Consider the following 22,684-nt stretch of genomic DNA (forward strand, 5'->3'; position numbering starts at 1 on the left):
TTATTCAAACAAAAACAAAAACAAAAACAAACAGACGCTCCAAGCAAAGTACATAAGATGTGGCGGAATAAAAATATAGTTTCAGGGGAGGAACCTGATAATTTGTCGATGAAGAAGGGGATGCCTTGGGCATCCCCAAGCTTAGATGCTTGAGTCTTCTTGAAATATGCAGGGGCGAACCACCGGGGCATCCCCAAGCTTAGAGCTTTCACTCTTCTTGATCATAGTATATCATCCTCCTCTCTTGACCCTTGAAAACTTCCTCTACACCAAACTCAAAACAACTCATTAGAGGGTTAGTGCATAATCAAAATTCACATGTTCAGAGGTGACACAATCATTCTTAACACTTCTGGACATTGCCCAAAGCTACTGGAAGTTAATGGAACAAAGAAATCCATCCCACATAGCAAAAGAAGCAATGCGAAATAAAAGGCAGAATCTGTCAAAACAGAACAGTCCGTAAAGAAGAATTTTATTGAGGCACCAGACTTGCTCAAATGAAAATGCTCAAATTGAATGAAAGTTGCGTACATATCTGAGGATCACTCACGTAAATTGGCATAATTTTCTGAGTTACCTACAGAGAATTTTGCCCAGATTCGTGATAGCAAAGAAATATGTTTCTGCGCAGTAATCCAAATCTAGTATGAACCTTAATATCAACGACTTTACTTGGTACAACAAAACACAAAACTAAGATAAGGAGAGGTTGCTACAGTAGTAAACAACTTCCAAGACACAAATATAAAACAAAGTACTGTAGCAAAATAAACACATGGGTTATCTCCCAAGAAGTTCTTTCTTTATAGCCATTAAGATGGGCTCAGCAGTTTTGATGATGCACTCGCAAGAAATAGTATTTGAAGCAAAAGAGAGCATCAAGAGGCAAATTAGAAACACTTTTAAGTCTAACATGCTTCCTATGAAAAGGAATCTTGTAAATAAACAAGTTCATGAAGAGCAAAGTAACAAGCATAGGAAGATAGAACAAGTGCAGCTTCAAAAATTTCAGCGCATAGAGAGGTGTTTTAGTAACATGAAAATTTCTACAACCATATTTTCCTCTCTCATAATAACTTTCAGTAGCAACATGAGCAAACTCAACAATATAACTATCACATAAAGCATTCTTATCATGAGTCTCACGCATAAAATTATTACTCTCCACATAAGCATAATCAATTTTATTAGTTGTAGTGGGAGCAAATTCAACAAAGTAGCTATCATTATTATTCTCATCATCAAATATAGGAGGCATATTGTAATCATAATCAAATTTATCCTCCATAACAGGCGGCACCATAAGACTACTATCATTATAATCATCATAAATAGGAGGCAAAGTATCATCAAAGTAAATTTTCTCCTCCACGCCCGGGGGACTAAAAAGATCATGCTCATCAAAGCCAGCTTCCCCAATCTTAGAATTTTCCATAGCATTAGCAACAATAGTGTTCAAAGCATTCATATTAATAACATTCCCATTAGCATGCATATAAAGTTCCATGGGTTTTTTAATTTTCTCCTCAAACACATCATGTCCTAATTCAAGATAAAGTTCATAAAGATCTCTCATATTTTTGTTGTTTTCCATTATGCCTAACTAGTGTAAACAAGAAACAAAAAGATGCAATTGCAGGATCTAAAGGAAATAGCTTCGAGCACTTACAACGGCGCCGGAAAATAGCTTAGTAGCCGAGATCCGGAGTGTGAGTACCTTTTACCTTTCCTCCCCGGCAACGGCGCCAGAAAATAGCTTGATGTCTACGGCCCCTCCTTTTCCTGTAGACAGTGTTGGGCCTCCAAGAGCAGAGGTTTGTAGAACAGCAGCAAGTTTTCCCTTAAGTGGATCACCCAAGGTTTATCGAACTCAGGGAGGAAGAGGTCAAAGATATCCCTCTCATGCAACCCTGCAACCACAAAGCAAGAAGTCTCTTGTGTCCCCAACACACCTAATAGGTGCACTAGTTCGGCGAAGAGATAGTGAAATACAGGTGGTATGAATAAATAGTAGCAACGGCACCAGAAAAGTGCTTTGCCCAGACGATAAACAAGCAGTAGTAACGCAGCAGTAGTAACGCAGAAAACAAGAAACAAGCAGCGATAGCAGTATTTAGGAACAAGGCCTAGGGATCATACTTTCACTAGTGGACACTCTCAACATTGATCACATAACAGAATAGATAAATGCATACTCTACACTCTTTTGTTGGATGATGAACACCATTGCGTAGGATTACACGAACCCTCAATGCCGGAGTTAACAAGCTCCACAATATTCGATGTTCATATTTAAATAACCTTAGAGTGCATGACAGATCAACACAACTAAACCAAGTACTAACATAGCATGCACATTGTCACCTTCACACTATGTAGGAGGAATAGATCACATCAATACCATCATAGCAATAGTTAACTTCATAATCTACAAGAGATCATAATCATAGCCTACGCCAAGTACTAACACGGTTGCACACACTATCACCATTACACCGTGCAGGAGGAATAAAACTACTTTAATAACATCACTAGAGTAGCACATAGATAAATTGTGATACAAAACACATTGCAATCATAAAGAGATATAAATAAGCACTTCACTATGCCATTCATAACAGTGAATAAGTATTCTGTGAAATATAGCCTAAGAGACCCACACGGTGCACACACTGTCACCTTTACACACGTGGGACAAGGAGTCTCCGGAGATCACATAAGTAAAATTCACTTGACTAGCATAACGACATCTAGATTACAAGCATCATCATATGAATCTCAATCATGTAAGGCAGCTCATGAGATTATTGTATTGAAGTACATAGGGAGAGAGATTAACCACATAGCTACCGGTACAGCCCCGAGCCTCGATGGAGAACTACTCCCTCCTCGAATCAATAAATTTGTATTTTACTTCCCTCGAAGACTGTTGCGATCCCCTATACTTGTGGGTTATCAGGTGCCAACGTGGAACCTGCACAACATAATCAAGATACTTTGCCCCAACTTAACAGTGAGATTGCTCACCGGCTTGCTGAAAACAAAAGATTAAACGTATGGTGTGGAAAAATGATGTTTGCTTGCAGAAAAAAAAGAACAATGATTGCAGTAGGTTGTATTTCAGATGTAAAAGAATGGACCGGGGTCCACAGTTCACTAGTGTTGTCTCTACAATAAGATAAATAACATGTTGGGTAAACAAATTACAGTTGGGCAATTTGCAAATAGAGAAGGCATAACAATGCACATACATATCATGATGACTACTATGAGATTTACTTAGGGCATTACGACAAAGAACATAGACCGCCATCCAGCATGCATCTATGCCTAAAAAGTTCACCTTCGGGTTAGCATCCGCACCCCTTCCAGTATTAAGTTGCAAGCAACAAACAATTGCATTAAGTAATGTGCGTAATGTAAACAATACAAATATCCTTAGACAAAGCATTGATGTTTTATCCCTATTGGCAACAGCACATCCACAACCTTAGAACTTTCTGTCACTGTCCCAGATTCAATGGAGGCATGAACTCATTATCTAGTATAAATACCCCCTCTTGGAGTTACAAGTATCAACTTGGCCAGAGCCTCTACTAGCAACGGAGAGCATGCAAGATCATAAACAACACATATATGATAGATCAATAATCAACTTGACATAGTATTCCATATTCATCGGATCCCAACAAACACAACATGTAGCATTACAAATAGATGATCTTGATCATGATAGGCAGCTCACAAGATCTAAACATGATGGCACAATAGGAGAAGACAACCATCTAGCTATTGCTATGGACCCGTAGTCCAAGGATGAACTACTCACGCATCAGTCTGGAGGCGGGCATGGTGATGTAGAGCTCTCCGGTGATGATTCCCCTCTCCGGCAGGGTGCGGGAGGAGATCTTCTGAACCCCCCGAGTTAGGGTTGATGGCGGCGGCGTCTCTGGAACTGTTCTGGTATTTTGTCTCTCGGTACTAGGGTTTTCGGGGACGAAGGAATAAATAGGCGAAGGGGCAGCGTCGGGGGAGCCACGGGGCTCCCTCCCCACGTCACGACGCGGCAATGGGGCCCCCGCGCCACCCTATGGGGAGGGCCCCCTGCTGGCCTTCCTCAACTCCTCTTCGGTCTTCTGGAATACTCCGTGGAAAATAGGGCCGTGGGCTTTTGTTTCGTCCAATTCCGAGAATATTTGTAAAACAACTTTTCTGAAATCAAAAACAGCAGAAAACAGGAACTGGCACTGTGGCATCTTGTTAATAGGTTAGTCCCAGAAAATGCATAAAAACATTATAAAGTGTGAATAAAACATGTAGGTATTGTCATAAAACTAGCATGTAACATAAGAAATTATAGATACGTTGGAGACGTATCAGCGATCATGGGGGAAAGTGAAGGGGATTAAAGGGCAAGGTATGTCAAAGGCGGCTAGAGGTATTTTGGTTAAATCAGTCCTACAGGCTGTCCCGGCCTACCCAATGAGCTGTTTTCTGTTTAACAAGGGGCAATGCAAGAAACTGAGCATGTTATCATCAAACTTCTGGTGGGGGGAGGCGGAAGGAAAACGCAAAGTACATTGGATCGGCTGGGATCGGATGTGCTGTAGCAAGGAACGAGGAGGGCTGGGCTTTCGCGATTTTGAGTCTTTCAATCAGGCGTTCGTGGCTAAGCAAGGGTGGCGGTTGTTGACAGAGCCGGAGACCCTTTGCGTGTGGGTGCTCAGAGCTAGATACTACAAGGGCTCTGATTTTATGTCAGCCTCGTGTCTGAAATGTGCTTCGTTCACTTGGAGAAGCATCATACATGGGAGAAACTTGTTGCGGGCGGGGCTGGTATGGAGGATTGGGGATGGGTCCTGTATCAAAACGATGGAAGATAGATGGATTCCCAGAGACAACATTCAACACCCACTGGGGTGCAAGCTGCCAGATTGTCCCCTTCTGGTGAAGGATCTGTTGGTTGATGGTGGTGGTGCCTGGGATGAACAGAGGCTGAGAACCTTATTCTATGACTATGATGTCAAAGATATTCTTCGTACACGGGTTGGCCGAGAGGGATCAAACAATTTCCTTGCTTGGAATCATACAAAAACTGGTATCTTCTCGGTAAAATCTGCGTACCATCTTGCTATTCAGTTGAAGAGAGCCTAGGCGGGCAGTGGCGAATCTAGGATTTTATGCTAGGGTGGGGCAACTAGATTAAAAAAAATCGTTGCCACAAAAATAACTAGAGTAATATGGGCATAAAATTTTCTATAAGAACAATAGAAATATATTTATAAGGTCTCACAAGCATCATAGAATTAAATGGTTACATATAAATATCTGAAATATTTGTATAGAAATATTACATGAGTGCAATAATTTAAAAGAACTTCTTCCTCTTCTCGGGATAACACTTTTTCATAGCCATGAAAGTCTCGATTATATCATCATCTTTTACGTTGGAAAAACGTCTCGCTCAATGAATGTGACTAGACAATCATCCAAAAGACTATCACCCATCCAATTCCTCAACTTATGCTTCACTAAATTCATTGCAGAAAATGCCCTTTCAACACTTGGGTCGCCACAGGTAGAAGCAATACTAATTTGAGAAGGGAGTAGACCACATCATGAACAATATGCCTATTTGTTTCAACAAGCTTAACAGAGAGATCAACAAGATTGTTTAAACCTTTGAAATTCCCATCTTTTCTCATGTCATCAATGTAGTTAACAAGTTGTGTCTCAAGCCTTATCAAATCAACCTTTGAAATATCCCTGGGGTAAAACTCAGCAAGTTTGCGTACCTTACGTGCGTCAAAAGAAGCAAATGAGTTGCTAGGATTTAAAGCCACCATACAGTGAAGCAACTCCATATTGATCTCATCAAATCGATTGTCGAGCTCTTGACTAATTTTATCAACAACACCAATGTATACTTCTCTTCTAAAATGATCATCATTTGTTTGCTGTGAAGAAAACCTTGCTGATCTCCCATAAGGAACGTACTTACCATCTGGAGAAGGAATTGAGATGCCATGTTCATTGCAAAATGAAGTCACTTGGTCATAGAATGAATTCCAACCATCAGACCTCATCTCTTGCAATCTTGTCTTTGCCATACCAACAAGTGAGATAGCATTAACAATATCTTGTTGTCTTCTTTGTAAACAATCAGATAAATCATTTGTGTATCCAAGAATGACAAGCATTAAATGAGCACTAAAAATAAAGTCAAATGACTCAGAGACTCCAAGCACATCATGTATTTTTGGCCAATCACTCTTCTGCCCTTGATCTTCTCCAAGAATTATGAGCACATCCCGAATTGTGGCATACATAGAAATAATGCGCAGAATAGTTTTGTAATGAGAGCCCCAACGAGTCTCACCTGGCCGAGATAACCCCATCTCTTGGTTTAATCCACTTCCAGTTTCTAGTTCGCCCGCTTCAAGGGATTTCAAGAGATTCAATGCTCTAACATTCCGAAGCAAATCATGACGCTTACAAGATACTCCAACAATACTCATCAAGAGAGATACCTGAGCAAATAACCATGAGCAATCTGTATTGTCCTTAGCTACAGCAACTAGAACCAATTGGAGCTGATGTGCAAAGCAATGAATATAATAAGCAGAAGGTGACTCTTTCATGATCAATGTTTTCAGCCCTTTGATCTCCCCTTTCATGTTACTAGCCCCATCATAACCTTGCACATGGATTTGAGTGAGAGTCAAATGGTGATGACTAAGTAGATTATGAATTGCATCCTTAAGTGACAAAGATGTAGTATCATCAACATGAACAACCCCAAGAAAACGCTCATTTGGCCTTCCAACTTTGTCAACATAACGCAGGAAAATTGCTAGTTGTTCCTTATGTGATACAACACTACACTCATCAGCAAGAATTGCATAATTGTCATATCCAAGTTCTTCAATGAATTGCCTCCTGGTGTGTACAGTACAACATTGAATAATTTCTTTTTGTATGTCAGGACAAGTCAAGCTACAATTACCAGGAGCATTTTTCAAAACCAATTTATTCACTTCTTCATTGTTTGCTGCAAGCCATTCAAGAAGTTCAAGAAAATTCCCTTTATTACGAGAATCCTCCTTTTCATTATGCCCACGGAATGCCAATCCTTGATCGAGGAGAAACCTCAAGCACCTAAGAGAATAAAACAATCTGAGCTTGTAAAGACGTAGTTCCTCATGGTTTACCTTCACAATGAGATCATCAACTGCCGCATTGGGATTTAAAAATAAGTTGTATCTCTCTTGAACTTTATTATGCACACTTGTTACACCACCTACATGTTTATCAAGTGCATCATCCCTATTCCAGTTTCTCCAACCACCATCAAAAAATATCTCAGCACCCTTCCCCTTACTTTTCTTCTCTCTGAACAAGTAGCATATGAAGCAAAATGTTGCATCCTTCTTGATACTGTACTCAAGCCAACTATACCTCTCAAACCAAAGAATACTGAAATGCCGATCTTTACCTCCAATTTTCTTCAATTCAAACTGATGTGCATATGGTCGGCATGGACCCTTGAGAATATATCCTCTCCGGACTGCATCTTGATCATTGACATTATAGCTTGCAATGGCCAACCTTTCGCCTGGATCATGTGGAAGACGATTGATGTCATACACCGGCTGTGGTGGTGGCGGCGGCGGCGGTGGCGGGGGCGGCGGTGGCGGCGACCGCGGTGACGGCGGTGGCGGTGGTGGCAGATGCGGTGGCGATGTGGAGGCATCATCATGTCGAGCTGAATTTGGCTCATCCGAAGTAGCAAGGGTAGAAGATGCCAGCTTCTTTACTTCATGCTTCTTGAAAAGAGTAGCAATATCCCCGGTTCTCTTCATGTTCCAATAATTCTAGAATGCAAAATTATAAATCAATCTAGCAGATTGTACGACTACAATGAATCCATTACTTTGATCATGAATTGATGTTCTAGTTTTGCGATGCAATAAGAATAAACTGATCAAATACTTGTGATTTGAGAGTTGGGAGATGTAAAGAGCTAGATCTAATTAGGGAATCGGCAATTAAATACGTACCTGTGTACGTGGCCGGCCCGTGCGTATGCGCGCGAGGTGACTGTGGTGAACTGGTGATCCTTGCTCTCTGCTAATTTGCAGCGCGCCGCTTCTGATTGGGTTCCTTTGGTTGATCGAATCTCCGATCAGAGTTTAAAACTGCAGTATCGCCAAGAGTAGGCCAAGTTTGGGGATCGCCAAACGACCGTCCCGATTGTTTGGAGTAGAAACTGATACGGACGTCTTTTGCTTCTTGGGCTGTGTCTAGAGATTTTTTTTCTCAAATATATCTTATATAATAGGATTATTGGGCCAAATTCTTAGGGTGGTCCTAGTCCCACCCTTTTACCCCGTTGGACCCGCCCATGTAGGCGGGTATGTTGGAGTGTTCTAGCTCTTGCGTGCAACACAAAGGAATACTAGCTTTGTGGGATACAAATGTTACTGGTAAAGTCAAGATTCATTTCTGGAGGTTGGTTGAGAATGGTCTCGCAGTTGGACCTGAACTACAACGCAGGCGAATCAAAGACGACATTGTCTGTCTAGTGTGCGGCAAAGAGGAAAGTTTGGTCCATCGTTTTTGGGAATGTTTTCACTCGGCCCTAGCATGGACATTTATGGCAGAAGCCACGGGTGTTGCCATCGATAAACCCCACAGAAGGCTGGTAAACCATGCTGCCCTCAAAGGATGGTTGCTTGACGGGCTTGGGAAGGCTGATGATAGGTCGGCAGCATGGGTTTTGATGCTGGTTTACAATCTTTGGCTAGCAAGGAATGATGCCATGGAGTGAAGGAACATTGAGGACCCGAAGCGGATTTCTCTCAGATTCGTAGCCGGTGTTGAGGAGTGGATGAGCATCCATGGCAGAGCTCATCAGGTAAAAGCCAAGGTGTTGGAGCACTGGCTCCCGCCGACAAATGGCTGGTCAAAAATTAACGTCGATGGTGCTTTCAAGCATACAGAGAATTGGGGTGGCGGTGGTGCTGTGATACGCGACCACGACGGAGGCTTCATTGCAGGAGCTTGCTGTTTTTTTCCCTCATATTGCTGATGCGGAAGGTGCCGAGCTGTTGGCGTGCAAGCAAGGACTCTTACTGGCAAAGGACGGACATCTTCATCGGGTTATCCTGAAGACGGACAGTACCGTGGTGGCTGCGAAACTAAGCAAGGAAGGGCAGGATCTCTCTCTTCATGGTCAGCTGGTGATGGAAATAAAGTCCCTACTGCAAGGTTTTGCGAGATCAACGGTACGAGCGGTGCGACGGTCGGCTAATGATGCGGCGCATAGAATGGTGAAGAAAGACTGCGAGAACAAACTAGATAGGGGTTGGCGTGGTATTGCGCCTGATTGTATTCGTAATAGACTTGTTCTGGATTTGAGTTCAGATTAATGGAATCGCAGCTTTCAATCTCAAAAAAAAAACGGCACTGATTAGTTTAGCCGTGAAGAATCAGAGCCATGGCATAACAATGTAGCAACCGCGATGGGCGTGCTTATTCGTCGGAGCACCCATTAAAAGGTCGTCTAAAGAAAAGATCGTGTGCCCGGAAACCCTTCAGCCTTGGCCATTGTTCGACCTGTCGATTGAGGGGAAACCCTAGTCCCAAATCCGATCTTCGCTCTGAGCACCTACGATGGAGGCATCCATCCAGCCCCCCACCGTCGATGCCGCCGCAACCACCGCCGCAACCATCTACCCCACCTGGGTTCTCCTCGAGAAGGAGGCTTACTACAAGGACTGCGACAACGCCACCACCGCTGAAGCCATGACGAGCACCGACCACATCGTCAAGGTAACATTTGTTCTGGCGGACCCGCCGGCAATATCCTACTTTTGCGTCCACGGCCCTAAACTTGAGCATAAGGACTTCCTCTTCGCGCCACGGGTTGTATTCTCGTATAAAGATCTCGTTCTTCTCCGGTTCGCCCTCCGCCCTCGTAGCACCGTCCGCGAGTCTCACCCTGTCCAATACTTGGTCTACAAGGCTGTTCATGGCAAGCCGTTGCTTACACCGATCCCCACTTCTCATCGGCCTAACAATGCAACATCACATCCCAGCATCTTGCCGTTCGAGGACGAAGATGGAAATTTTCTTGTGGCAGATCTCGCGATGACATCGACCGCTGGGCACTATCTCCTCCACATCTTCTCGTCCAAGACGAAAGAGTGGACCACCAGGCCGTTGGAGTTGCAGGCATCTCCTGCCACGACAGATGACCTCCCTAGTCTAGCCCACAAGGTGATTGCTCTCGGTGCAGGTACCATAGGCTGGATTGACCTCTGGCGAGGCATTGTGATCTGCAATGTGTTTGACTCAGATCCTGTTCTCCGTTTCATCCCACTACCAAAGCCTGAATTCAACTTTCACCTGAAAGGTGACCCACAGCAAATCCGTGATGTCACATGCTGCAATGGTTTTATAAAGTTTATTGAGATGGAGCACTATCCCAGACCGGCTAGTGTTTATAGCAACAACAAAAGGAATTGCAAGACGACCAAGGATCTTGACAGCGAAGATGTCCTCTATGATTCCGAGCTCTTCTTCCACAGCCTTGTCGGTTTGGAGAGCCCCACTACTTTCCCTATTACTTGGAAGATCCGGACATGTTATAGGAACATTTCTTGGAACCTTTGGTGCAAGGGGCACACTGTTCATGTTGATGACATCTTGGTCCACAAGCCAAGTTATTACATGATGTTGCCTGAGCTGTGGGATGACAGTGCTGGCAAGTTCACATTGAGGAATCTGACAGCAGTTTGCCCGACACTCGGCATTCATGGTGGCGATGTTGTTTACCTTGTTTCCAAGGTAGGTATTTATGATAAGGACGCATGGGTGATTGGTGTAGACCTTCAAAAGAAGACAGTGGAAGTACTCGAACCATATTGTGCTGCGAGATCTAGTTTGCATCAGACGGCCTTTCTTGCCTGTACATTCTCTGGATATCTGAATGCAACTCCCAGGTATCTACACAGTGATATGAATCTTCCAAACTAACTGCATATTGTCCAAATTTCCACAAATTATTTACTGAATGGTATCTGACATATTTGCTTTCTTATTTTTTCTTTAAGGTCATCTCCGCCAGAAGATGCCTGTGGCCAGCATGATCCACTGAACGGTCATCTTAGTCCAGGAAATATGATTCAAAACAATCTTAGGCCGGGAAATATGATTCAAAACAATCTTTTTTTTTTGAGAAACACAGTACAAACGTAGACGCCCATATACACGCGCATACACTCACCCCTATGAACGCACACACGCACACCCTACCCCTATGAGCACCTCCGAAAGACTGAGCTGGCGGATTGGATCTTGAAATTGACGAAGTCACCACAGGCGCCTCGCTGTCGACGGGAACGTCGCCTCCCACTGAATGAATATTCCGCCGTTATGAGACACACAGATGTCAAACCTGGGGTTTGAACTCTGGTGGGCTGGGGGTACAACCACCCTCCTAACCACCCAACCTCAGGTTGGTTCTCATGATTCAAAACAATCTGGTATCCATTTAATGGTCATCTATATGTTTCATTTTTTTATCTGTTTGCAAACAGAATTAATTTAATCATGTCTTTGTGTCGACCCCAGCAGAACATGCAGATCATGGCTCACTTCTGTAGGAGTTCCAATCAACATGGCAATGAGGTACTTCCAGTCAATAGCGTCCAAGTTCAGCCACAGCTCGATTTACAGCTACACAGGTTTCCACAAACCCTGCAACACAATTTTACTCCATCAGGGTCAGGTAAGAACATTTTCCATGATTGTGACATGGTGCTGTCCTTTCCCTTCTATTTATTGAAATTTTTTAACCCTAAAGTATTAGAAGTTATTAAACATTGGTCATAATTTTAAAAATTGCAAAACTATTTTCCCACGATGGTGTCACAGCTTACATGGATTACAGCTGCCTATATTGCCAGTAGTGAGGCCTGAAATTTGACAGAACTTCCAGTAAAGAATTGTGTGTAATACTAAAGGACCATCTCTTCAAGTTGTGACTGATGTAACTCTCTTCACGCCTTGCATTACAGCTGCCTATATTGCCAGTAAGATACTAAAGTCACAATTTCATGTGTGCATAGTTTCACTCTTGTTGCCGAGGCCGAAAATTTGACAGAACTTCCAGTAAAGAATTGTGTTTAATAATAAAGGACCATCTCACTTATGTAGCTCTCTTCACAAGTCAAATCTGAAACAGCCAGGAGCTTCTCTTTAGCATAATTATCAAAAGGGACAGGGAGCGGTGTTTTGGAACATTGGTGCATATGCTCCCTATATTTTGAAATGCATCATATGTACATTTTAATTTTTTTTAAAAAATTGAAACTAAAAGTTCGCACGTACATCTTCACGTGCTACATGCTCAGAAAGTCGTTTCACAAAAAATCGACTTATCATGTGACGTGTGTAAAAAGACAAAATTTAGTGCCAAAAATAATGCTTTTCACAAAATAAATTTTCTCTTTTTTATATAGACCACACAAATATTTTTTTTTCGTGAAACTTGACGAATGCACGTATATTATGAAGATGTACATGTAGAATTTTTTGTCTAAATTTTTCGACATTTCGAAATATGATTTTTTGGTAGAGGAAGCATACACACCCGGGAGCCGAATTGAATTTTCGCAGAATTGAAGCTAACAAACTTAGGAAATGTTATATTACTGCCCCCTGCTTTTGATAATAATAAAGTATATTAAAAATGATAAAGAGGTATACTAGAGTCATCTATGTGGGGAGTATGTACCTAGGTGTACAGTAAGGAGAGTTAAATGTTTTATTACTCCCCCCTGCTTTTGATAATAAAGTATATTAAAAATGATAAAGAGGTATACTTGAGTCATCTATGTGGGGAGTATGTACCTAGGTGTACAGTAAGGAGAGTTAAAACTGTAAATAAAGTCTGCGTGGTAAGGCTAAATTTAGCCTTCTGCAAAAACGAGGAACCGGAACCGCTTACCAATTGATGTTTTAGTGAACTGTGCGTGCAATAATTAATTTTGTTTTGTTTTATTTGGTGGAATATTCGTTCAGGTTTAATAACAGTAATTTTGCTGGATATTTTTTTCCAGTGAGCTCCCAGTCGACATGCCCAATGCTCAACAATGATGCCTATGACCCGCTATGTCTCTTAACGCTGAAGGACAGTCGATTCCAGCAGCAGACGCCTTGGAGCTAGCGTCCCCATCCGTGCCTTTCTCCAGCAGCAGATGCCCCCATTACCAGCTTACTCAGCTGTCCCTGCATCCGTACCTTCAGAACCAACCGGTATTGCTTAGGGTCTGTTTGTTTGGGCTGCTGTTGTTGAAAATCAGCTGTGGGAAGCAGCTATGAGAAACAGACATTTGATGTTTGGTAAGAGTGCTGTTGATAGCTGTTGTTGCTGGTATGAAAAATGAAATGTCTGAAATGACCCCGAAGACAGAAGAGGTTGTATAAATGTTGATTTGACACGAATTAACTAATTCTGACTATTTTTAACATAATTTTCATGCTTAAGGGTTAATTACCTCAATTTTAATTTTGACGTGTTCGTATTAAACATCACATATATTAAAAAAATAATAGGATAGTATCATGAAATTTATGTTACAACATTTGTCCATATAAACCCAAAAGACCAACAAGTTTTGCACATCTACACATGTATTACACAATTATCAAGTCAATAACCAAATTACCTCAATTAATCTTTTGGCATTTGCTTTACAAATGATTTAATTTTTCTATACACTATGTTTAGAATTGATGTAGATTGTTTCTCTTTACATATAGATCTGTGTCTATACACACATATCTCAAAATTTGCATTCCCATCGAATACACATCACAAATAAATTTGGAATCATCCATGTACAAAAAAAACAAAGAAATAGATTGTGGCGCTGCCGGAGATGAACTCGATCCCGGCGAGGTAGCCGTGGTGCCCCTGCCGAACCCCATGGGTACAGAACGAGGCATGGAGAACCCTGGTCGCCGGCGAAGACCCCAGGGACGGAGGTGGACGAGGAAGGGCGAGGCGGCGGCTCCAAGTGCTCCTATCTCCCGCGGACAACGGGATCGAGCACAAACCGTGGTGCGCCCGGTTGAATTGGGGATGACGGGAGATGGAGGAGGATGAGAACGAGGCGGAGGAGGTGGGCTTGCACGTCAGCGGTGGGGAAAGGGACCTGGAGCGCGCGTCGCTCCTGTAGGTGAGCGGCGGAGAAGAAACGGCGAGCTCGCACCAGCTCGAACGCCTCCTGTTGCCGTCGGCGGACGGGTACTCGTGGTGCGCCCGGTCAATTCGGGGACGCGGCGAGGTCGACGAGGTTGCGAACGGAGAGGAGGAGGAGTCCTTGGACTTCGTCGGCGGGGATTCGTGCCGATGAGGCCAGGGGACGGCGGCAGCGGGCGGGGCGCTCTAACCCTAGCCGGCCATGGATACGGGTCGGGGAGGAGGGGAAAAGGGCTGGGGGTGTCGGCCTGGTAGAGGATTGCAAGAGCAGACGGGGGAGCAGGCCTTGGACGACGGCGACCGAGAACAGCGGCGAGGGCGGGAGGGGGGGGGGGGAGGGGGGGCTAACCCTCCTCTGCCATGGCCTGGCACGAACATGAGGAGAGATGGGAAAATGGAAATGAGCAGGTCGGGATATGTGGGTGGCAGTTTTCTTGTAAATATTTTGAAGTGTTGAGGGTATTTCGGTCTGGTGGAACTCGGGAAGCAGCAAAAGCTGCGGAAAGCACCCCTCGACCTGCTTCTCTCGCTCGCCCGCTCAGTTCATTGGTCAAAGCGCTTTTCGACCACGCTTTTCTATTTGCTGTTGTTTGTTTGGGCTTCCACTTTTGGACCCTAAAAGCATATAAGCAGAAACCCAAACAAACGCAGCCTTACTGCAATGGCATCCTGCTAAAAGGGAGCCAGTAACACATAACCAAATCATGATAGATAGTACTCACGCCTCCTTGTGTTCTTTGTTCTGGAAATGACATGACACTAAATGGTAAAGCATGCGCTAACTCAGAACGGCAGTGCATGAGCATGTGTGAAAAACATTGATGGTACTCCAGGAGTCCAGGTACCATACAAAATTGATGGTAGTAGAGCATGCATTCAGTCAATGTACGATTTTCCCATCGTACGACCTTTTATATTGGCATTTGCCAGTGCAAGTTACAAAACATTCAAATAGGTGAAAATTAAGAAAAATGAAGAATTACATGAATGAGCGAGCGAACAAGTGGACAATGCATGATACCTACTCATGTAAGACTAGTCATAGTGGGGAGTAACGTCATGCATATGACATTACTCATGTAAGACTACTCATGTAAGACTAGTCATACTAATGTCATGTAAGACTACTTAGACTGCTCATAGTGGGAGTAACATAGCTAGTAATATCACACATCTCAAGACATTTTGGTGACATGGCATGCCAATAAATGAAGAAAAAGAATGAGATCGTAACTAGCTATGTTATCATAACATCACACACCCCAAGGCAAAATGAGTCTACAACATAATAAATAACACAATGCATGACACCACATATAAGTTACTACCCACTATGAAGGTAGTAATCTAGACTAGTAACATGACATATGTTACTAGTCTAAGTTACTCCCCACTATGACCAGCCTTAGACTACTCATAGTGGGAGTAACTACGGTAGTAATATAGAGCTACATGCATTGCCAACTAGGCAAATTGATGACATGACATGATATTCAATGAAGAAAAAGATGGTTGTGGTAACTAGCTATGTTACCATAACATCACAATTTTCAAGATCGAATGAGTCTACAAGCTAATTAATACACTCATGTATGATACTACATCTAAGTTACTATATGCATTATGAAGATAGTAACATAGAGTAGTGCCCTCATAGGTAATACGATTTAGGGCACATCAAAATGTGCCCTTAAAGGTATATCTTTGATGGTACATCTAAAATGTGCCCTACTTGGTATATCCTATTAGGGCACTTAAAAAATACACCCTGATTTGTAACTTTTGTGGGCATAAAAATGATGTGCCCCTAAGCATGTGCCCCTAAATGACTAATTGACTACCGTGGTGTAGTGCCACTCGAGGACTAACAAAAGGGTAGGAAGAGGGAACATGAAGGGTACGGATTGAAATTGGCTTTGTTTCTCCTCCTTTTGCTGAAAAAGACACACGTACCTGCCCCGAGAAAAGACTGCTAGCTAAACGAAAAAGGATTAGAGTGGTTTGGTTGGCGGTGGACCGGGCCTGGTGAGCAGCTTTCGATGGTGGTAGGCGCGTGTTAGTTGGGTCCGAGTCTGAAACACACGAGCGAGGGGACGGGAGGCGAGGCAGAGTTCAAAAATGGCGGCGGTTTACGTACGTATCCCCGTGTCTGAGATCCCGAGCGATAGGTATGTCTCAACGACTATATGTACAAGATGGATCCTACTACGTGACCTCGTTAGAAGACGTTGGAAAATGACACGAGCCAACGAGAATTCCATCCCACTCATTTGGTCGTATATATGTTTCTATCACTACCATGCGCTCAAGCTTTTCTCAGCAGGGGTGTCACTCATTAAATATGTGTATGCTTATACAGAAGCGTACATCAGAATTCCTCGACGAGTCGGATTGACGGGATACGAATATGGTAAGCAAGAAGCCTGCTTGGGCGGGGGCGGGGAAGGGGCGCAGCGGAGCAGCGTGCGAGCGCGGGCGGCGGAGCGGAGCCAGTGGAGCGGAGCGAAGAGGAAGACGAGAGATGACAGATGAGCGGTGGGAGGAGTTACAATTGTGTCAGAAATTCATTAAGGTCGTTTTTGCAAAATGTCGCCCGCATCATCTAAATCGGGCCGGAGGGAGTAGATTGATTTATCTGAAGCAGATCACGCGGGTGGGTAGATCAATTGATTGATTCATGAGGATTTTTTGGATTGAAGAACAAGTGGTAGATGTATATGTTTCGTCCGAAAACAACGAATATGGTAGTATAGACATACACAACCACACACATCGCCTACTAAAATCCACGGGTACCGTGGGACAAATAGAATGTCAAAACATAGGATTTTGGAATGGAGTGTACAACCTCTCCTCACTAAGCGATCGAGCATACAATAGTCCTTTCTGAAATTCTCCACCAGTAAACTTTATTCGTGAGGAACAAACAGGATATACAGTACCATATGCTCTAAGTGAAGGACAAGGATTTGGTGTATATGGGCACCAGTGCTCCCTTCACTTTCAGCTTTTTAAAAATTTCAAAACCTCACACTTAGCATTAAATATGTAGATAGATATGTTCATGAGAAGTGTATACAAAGAAGTCCCAGTAAAAATACTTTAAATTTTAGGAAATACCAAAAAAAACAAATTTCTAAAAAAAGATACACTGTTGTAATACTATTTTACTACCATTTAGTGTCAGAATTTATCATTTTTATATTGTTCAAAATAGAAAGTATTTTTTAATGGGACTTTCTTGCATACACCCCACCAGTATATATCTATCTATATATTTAATGTCATAATTTTTTAAGAATTAAAAACGTGAGATTTAAAAAACTTCAAAAATCTGAAAGTGAGGAGAGCATTGGTGCCCATGTGTCAACGGCACTTTCCGCTAAGTGAATTACAACAATATACCATTCAGTCATGCAGAATGTACACTTTTCTTAACATAATGTGTACGTCATCATACATTTCTATGTATTCTCGGGTACACTAGGCCCTAGTGAGTAGTGATAGTCAAGCATGCCGCATGGATTCTTTTTCAGATAGTAAGCAAGCAAAGAACCCTGAATGTTTCCTCTCAAGATGAGCTTATTTTAGTCATGAAAAATAAAGAACCACTAGAATAACAGGAACTTAGAAGAGAAAATAGAGGACACAACTCAAAATGGAATCTGTTCGCTATGGAAATGACCCTTGTACCCGCTTTGTGGATAAGTGTACAACTGGAAAAAAGAGCAAACTAGAAAAAGGTGCCTCTCCTCATCCCCAGCCACGGGTGCTGGAGGAACCGCTCTGCGAGACTTGCTGGCTGATGGGCATGTGTCCGCCGCGTATGTGCACTGCTCTCACGGCTGGTTGCGAATGGCGGGAGTCGTTCGCCATGGGGGTAAGCCTATGTTAGGGATGAGACGTAGGATGAGCAGACGATCGGACAAAGGAGGGTTCAAAACTATGCCATGGATATGCTAGACCAAAATGGAAAGGGAGTATGTTTTGATGATGTAGTATAAGATGGATATTATTCTACCTCGTTATACGACAAATACTAGATATGCATGGGATTCAACACGAAAAGTATAGTACTGCTGCTAATTTTTAGCTCCATCATCCGAATCATTACTTGGCCGTTGTCCCTTACAAGCTTAAGCATAAACTGAATTAGCTTGGCTATTGGCTAAACTACACTGGTGTATAGCCTCTCTAGGTCAAATCGCATGACTAATGGTTATTGTATTCTCGATCCTTCCCAAGCCGAATTGTTCACCCCATAGGCCTCCAATTTCTTGCATACTACCATGAATGATGTTTTTCTGACTCAAGCTCTACCAAAGTGTTCTCTTGCATGCTAACTTATGTATCGTCTCAACTTAGATTCAGCGTGTCTTTAGCACATATATAAGCATTGGCTGTGGCCATCGAAGTCAGAAAGAATAAATTGGGCTCGTCCTTTTTAACCATACATGGGTGTAATACAATCGGCTCAAATCCATATATCTTTGAAATGGTATTGAATTTTAAAATATATATGCATAATATCTTATTGTAATGATATTTGGACATAAATATGTAACTAGATAGAGGGTTATGATTGCCGATGTTACGCCATTTATGAACACTCATAAATAGTATATTTCTGCGTTAAATCATATACCGAACGGGACCAACTTCTCACATGTCTAGTATATAATTCACGAATACACACTAGGGAAGCCTGCAAGTAACAACTCGATGCATTTTGATAGATGTGGTACCTGTAGAAAGTTCGGTAAAGTAATATTTCAAAAGACAATCATTTGTTCACCAAAATTGTTTACAGTAGGATATAAGAGACCGCTATAGACAATTGAACATGTAAATAGCATACAATATAACAACATGTGTTACTACTATGATTTTGGCATGTCCAAGACTCCCTCGAGTTTTCCTTCTCAAACTTGAAACTCAACTTCTATACTGACTTGACAGTTAATAATATCAGTGCAAAGACTTGTTTTGCACAAAACCAATGTAAAACCAGCCATACCACAAGTTAATATCAAAAGATTGTCTAGAACGCATGACTTCGAGGGGAACAACATACCCGCTAGGACAAAATCTAAATTGACCTAAAGAAGATCAATGTCTTCATGTAGAGTCAAATACGGTAGAGAAGGTTCAATCTCTCTGATTCCTTAGGATATCCACACACCCCCAAGGACATTATGCAGATCCATCCGTCTGAATCATTACAAGGCCGACGTATCTCACGAGCTCAAGCATGAACTGAACTGGCTTGGTTGTTGGCCAAAATACATAGTTGTGTGTCTAGCTCAAATCACGTGACCAATGACAACTGATTTCTCGATCCTTTCCAGCCCCAGTTGTACATCCAATAGGCCGCCAATTTGGTGCATACTACCATGGACGGTTTTCCAATGAAGTGTTCTCGTGCAGGCTAAGTTATTTATCATCTCAGGTTATGTTGTGTTTGTCTTTAACACAGAAGTAGGCATTGGTGGTCGCCATCAAAGTCACTAAGAAAGATTAAATTGCACTCATCCTTTTGAACCACGCTTGGGTGCGATGAAATCCCCTCAAAATCAATGTAAAACCAATCGCACCACATGTTGATATCAAAACATTATGTAGAACGTGAGACATGGAGGGGAACAACATATTAACGTTGGTGGACCGATATATATTGGTGGCTATAAAATGTAAGGGGAACACGAGACTCCTACCTGAAGGATGGATTCTTTCTTAAGAACTGTAGAGGAAGTCCGATAAAACCAAATGTTATTAGCTCCGCCAAAAAAAATGAAAACTTGATTTAAAGCTATGTACTCCGACAGAATTCGTGGATGCAATCAATGATGTATCCTACACCCGTGTAAAATCTCTATGTGAAATATTTTGTACTTTGGGCTACATAAAGAATAACAAAATCATATAAATTTTGAAGTTTTGAAAATGTGAACTGATCTCCCCTTTAACATTTCTTGGTAGGTTAGAATACATAGTATTTTGCATTGATTCTTTGCACGATTATAGGATACTACATCCCCAGTTTGTTTTTAGAATTTTGTGAAACTACGAAATCGAGTTTTTATTTGTTTTCAAAATAACGGGCTACCTGTAGAGCAAACTTTATAAAATGCTAAAAAAACTGGGCCATCCTCTATGCGGTTCTCGTGCTAGCACGGTTTGTCCTTGGTGTTGCCTTCTCATGATAGCTAGCGGCGCTAATCAATGTCATCATGCTTCAATATGAACTTATGTAGCTTGGATAATTCCCAAACTACACAGGGGTGTAGCCTGTCTAGCTCTGTTTTCCTCCTAGCTGGTGGCAAATAAATTCTCGATCCTTCCCAAGCCTAGTTGTGCACCGCCAAGAAGCCGCCAATTTTACGCATACTGCCATGCATGAAGTTTTTTCTGACCCAAACTATACCAACGTGTTCTCACATAGGTTAACTTATATATCATTAGAGCTTAGGCTAGATATGTCTTTAATATGCAGATAGATAGGCACTGGTGGAGTCAGTGAGAAGGAGTAAATTGGATTCGTCCTTTTAAGTACACTTGGGTTTGATGCAATTGGCTTGACTTCATATAGATTTGAAATGCGATTAAAATTGAAAATATTAATACATAAGCCCGTATTGTAGGATGATGTGTAGACATAAATATGTAACTACATGTATAGGAATGTTGGTGCTAGGCCATTCCTGAAATACTCACAAATTGTATACCGTGAATCTAATCATCTACCGACTAGGAACCAACTTCTCACATATCCAGTATATAATCGAGGAATACAAAACAGGGAAGCCCTGAAGTAACAACCACCTGCATTTCAAGAGATATCTAGCTGTAGCAAATTTGATAAACAATATTTTAAAAGCTATCTTTTTGCGAAATTCTTTTATAGTTACACGCATGAATGTGGGTGTTTCAGTTAGTGTCCGTTCTTTGTTTGTCATAATTGTTTTCCGTAATGGGCCCTAGTGAGTAGTGAGAGTCAAGCGCACTCAAGCATGCCGCATGGATTACAGGTTGTTCATTAAGCAATCAAAGGACACTAATTAGTTTAGTCGTGAAAAGGTAGAGCTACAGAGGACTAAATAAAGAAGTTGGAGGAGGAAACATGAAGGCTGCCGGATGAAATTGGCTTTCTCTTCCATCCTTTTGTCGAAAATGACCCACGTACCAAACCCATAGAAAAAAAAGTGAAACAAGAAAGGTATTTCCCACTTCCGCGGCCACGGTTGCCGGAGAAATTCCCGGACGAGCTCCTGAACTTCGGAACTAGCTGAATGACCTGCGTGATTGCGTGAACCGCGTCCATGGACAGGTTTCAGTTATTCGTGGTGGGTGTCGGCTCCAGTTAGTTACGAGGAGAGACGCTTGAATTTTTTTGAGGTAAAAGGACGCTTGAATTTGGCAGGAACCAACGAGAAAATATCAAAAGTCCTACATTTCCCGCCATCCAAATCATTTGGGCAATGGTGGCGCATATATAGTTATATACTCACACCGTTCTGAAATATAAGACGTTGGGGAAAATTTCCGACCATGTGAAAATCTAGCAAAATGACATCGCTACCCCTGTCTAATCTGAATCGCGATCGTTTTCCCACAGTCTTCCTCCTCGATTCCGCTCCCATCGTCTTCCTCCTCGATCCCGCCCAGCTCCTCCATCCCCGCCCAGGTCCTCTAATGTGGGCATTACCCTTCGGGTAACCCGTATTATGTTACCTCTTACAGCCCAACCAGGGGCCCGTGAAGGTCCTCCACCGACCAAGGTTCCGAAGAAATATACTTGAAGAACAAGGCAAGAAGATCAAGAACAAGGAAAGTCTAGATGTAGGATTTTTTGTAACCTAGTCGTACCAGGACAGATCTCTCGAGACCTGGCTCACAATATAAGGGCCAGGAGAGGGTCTGCCGAGGGACACACAATCAACATAGCCTGAACCACCACAAGTCTAGAGCTAGGTCAAAAATAATCTTAGCCTCTCGATGAGATCTTAGTCTTAGCCTTCGGCTACCCCATTGTAACCCGATAATTTCGATAATCAAGATCAGATAAGCAGGAAGTAAGGGTTTTACCTCATCGAGGGCCCCGAACCTGGGTAAATCTCTCTCCCCATTTGCTTGATATCCGATGTCTCGTGTCAGCCTGCAGGATTCCGTCAACCCTAAGCCTTAAAAGGTGGAAAATGCCGAGGAGTACCCTCGACATCCACCATCCACGTCCTGGTCCTCCATCCTCGTCCAGCTTCTCCATCCGCGTCCAGACCATCCATCCTCGTCGAGCTCACACTAGTAGGAAAACGCTTATAGGTGGAGCTTATTTCTGTGGCGCACCACAAAAAATGCGCCACGGAAAGTTATTTTGTGGCGCACCAGGCATGGTGCGGCACAGAAATAGCT

General features: G+C 42.6%; 1 protein-coding gene and 1 pseudogene across 1 annotated transcript; one reads left to right on the forward strand and one right to left on the reverse strand.

Moving 5' to 3' along the window:
- Nucleotides 1–5,371: 5,371 nt before the first annotated feature.
- LOC139833988 (uncharacterized) lies at nt 5,372–7,865 on the reverse strand (annotated as a pseudogene).
- A 1,738-nt stretch (nt 7,866–9,603) lies between these two features.
- On the forward strand, nt 9,604–11,265 carry LOC127315141 (uncharacterized). Its single transcript, XM_051345660.2, has 2 exons — nt 9,604–11,009; nt 11,121–11,265. The coding sequence occupies exons 1-2, from the start codon at nt 9,679–9,681 to the stop codon at nt 11,263–11,265; spliced, it is 1,476 nt and encodes a 491-aa protein (XP_051201620.2). The 5' UTR covers nt 9,604–9,678.
- Nucleotides 11,266–22,684: the final 11,419 nt, after the last annotated feature.

The sequence above is a fragment of the Lolium perenne genome, chromosome 7 (genome assembly GCF_019359855.2).
Source record: "Lolium perenne isolate Kyuss_39 chromosome 7, Kyuss_2.0, whole genome shotgun sequence".
NCBI lineage: Eukaryota > Viridiplantae > Streptophyta > Magnoliopsida > Poales > Poaceae > Lolium > Lolium perenne.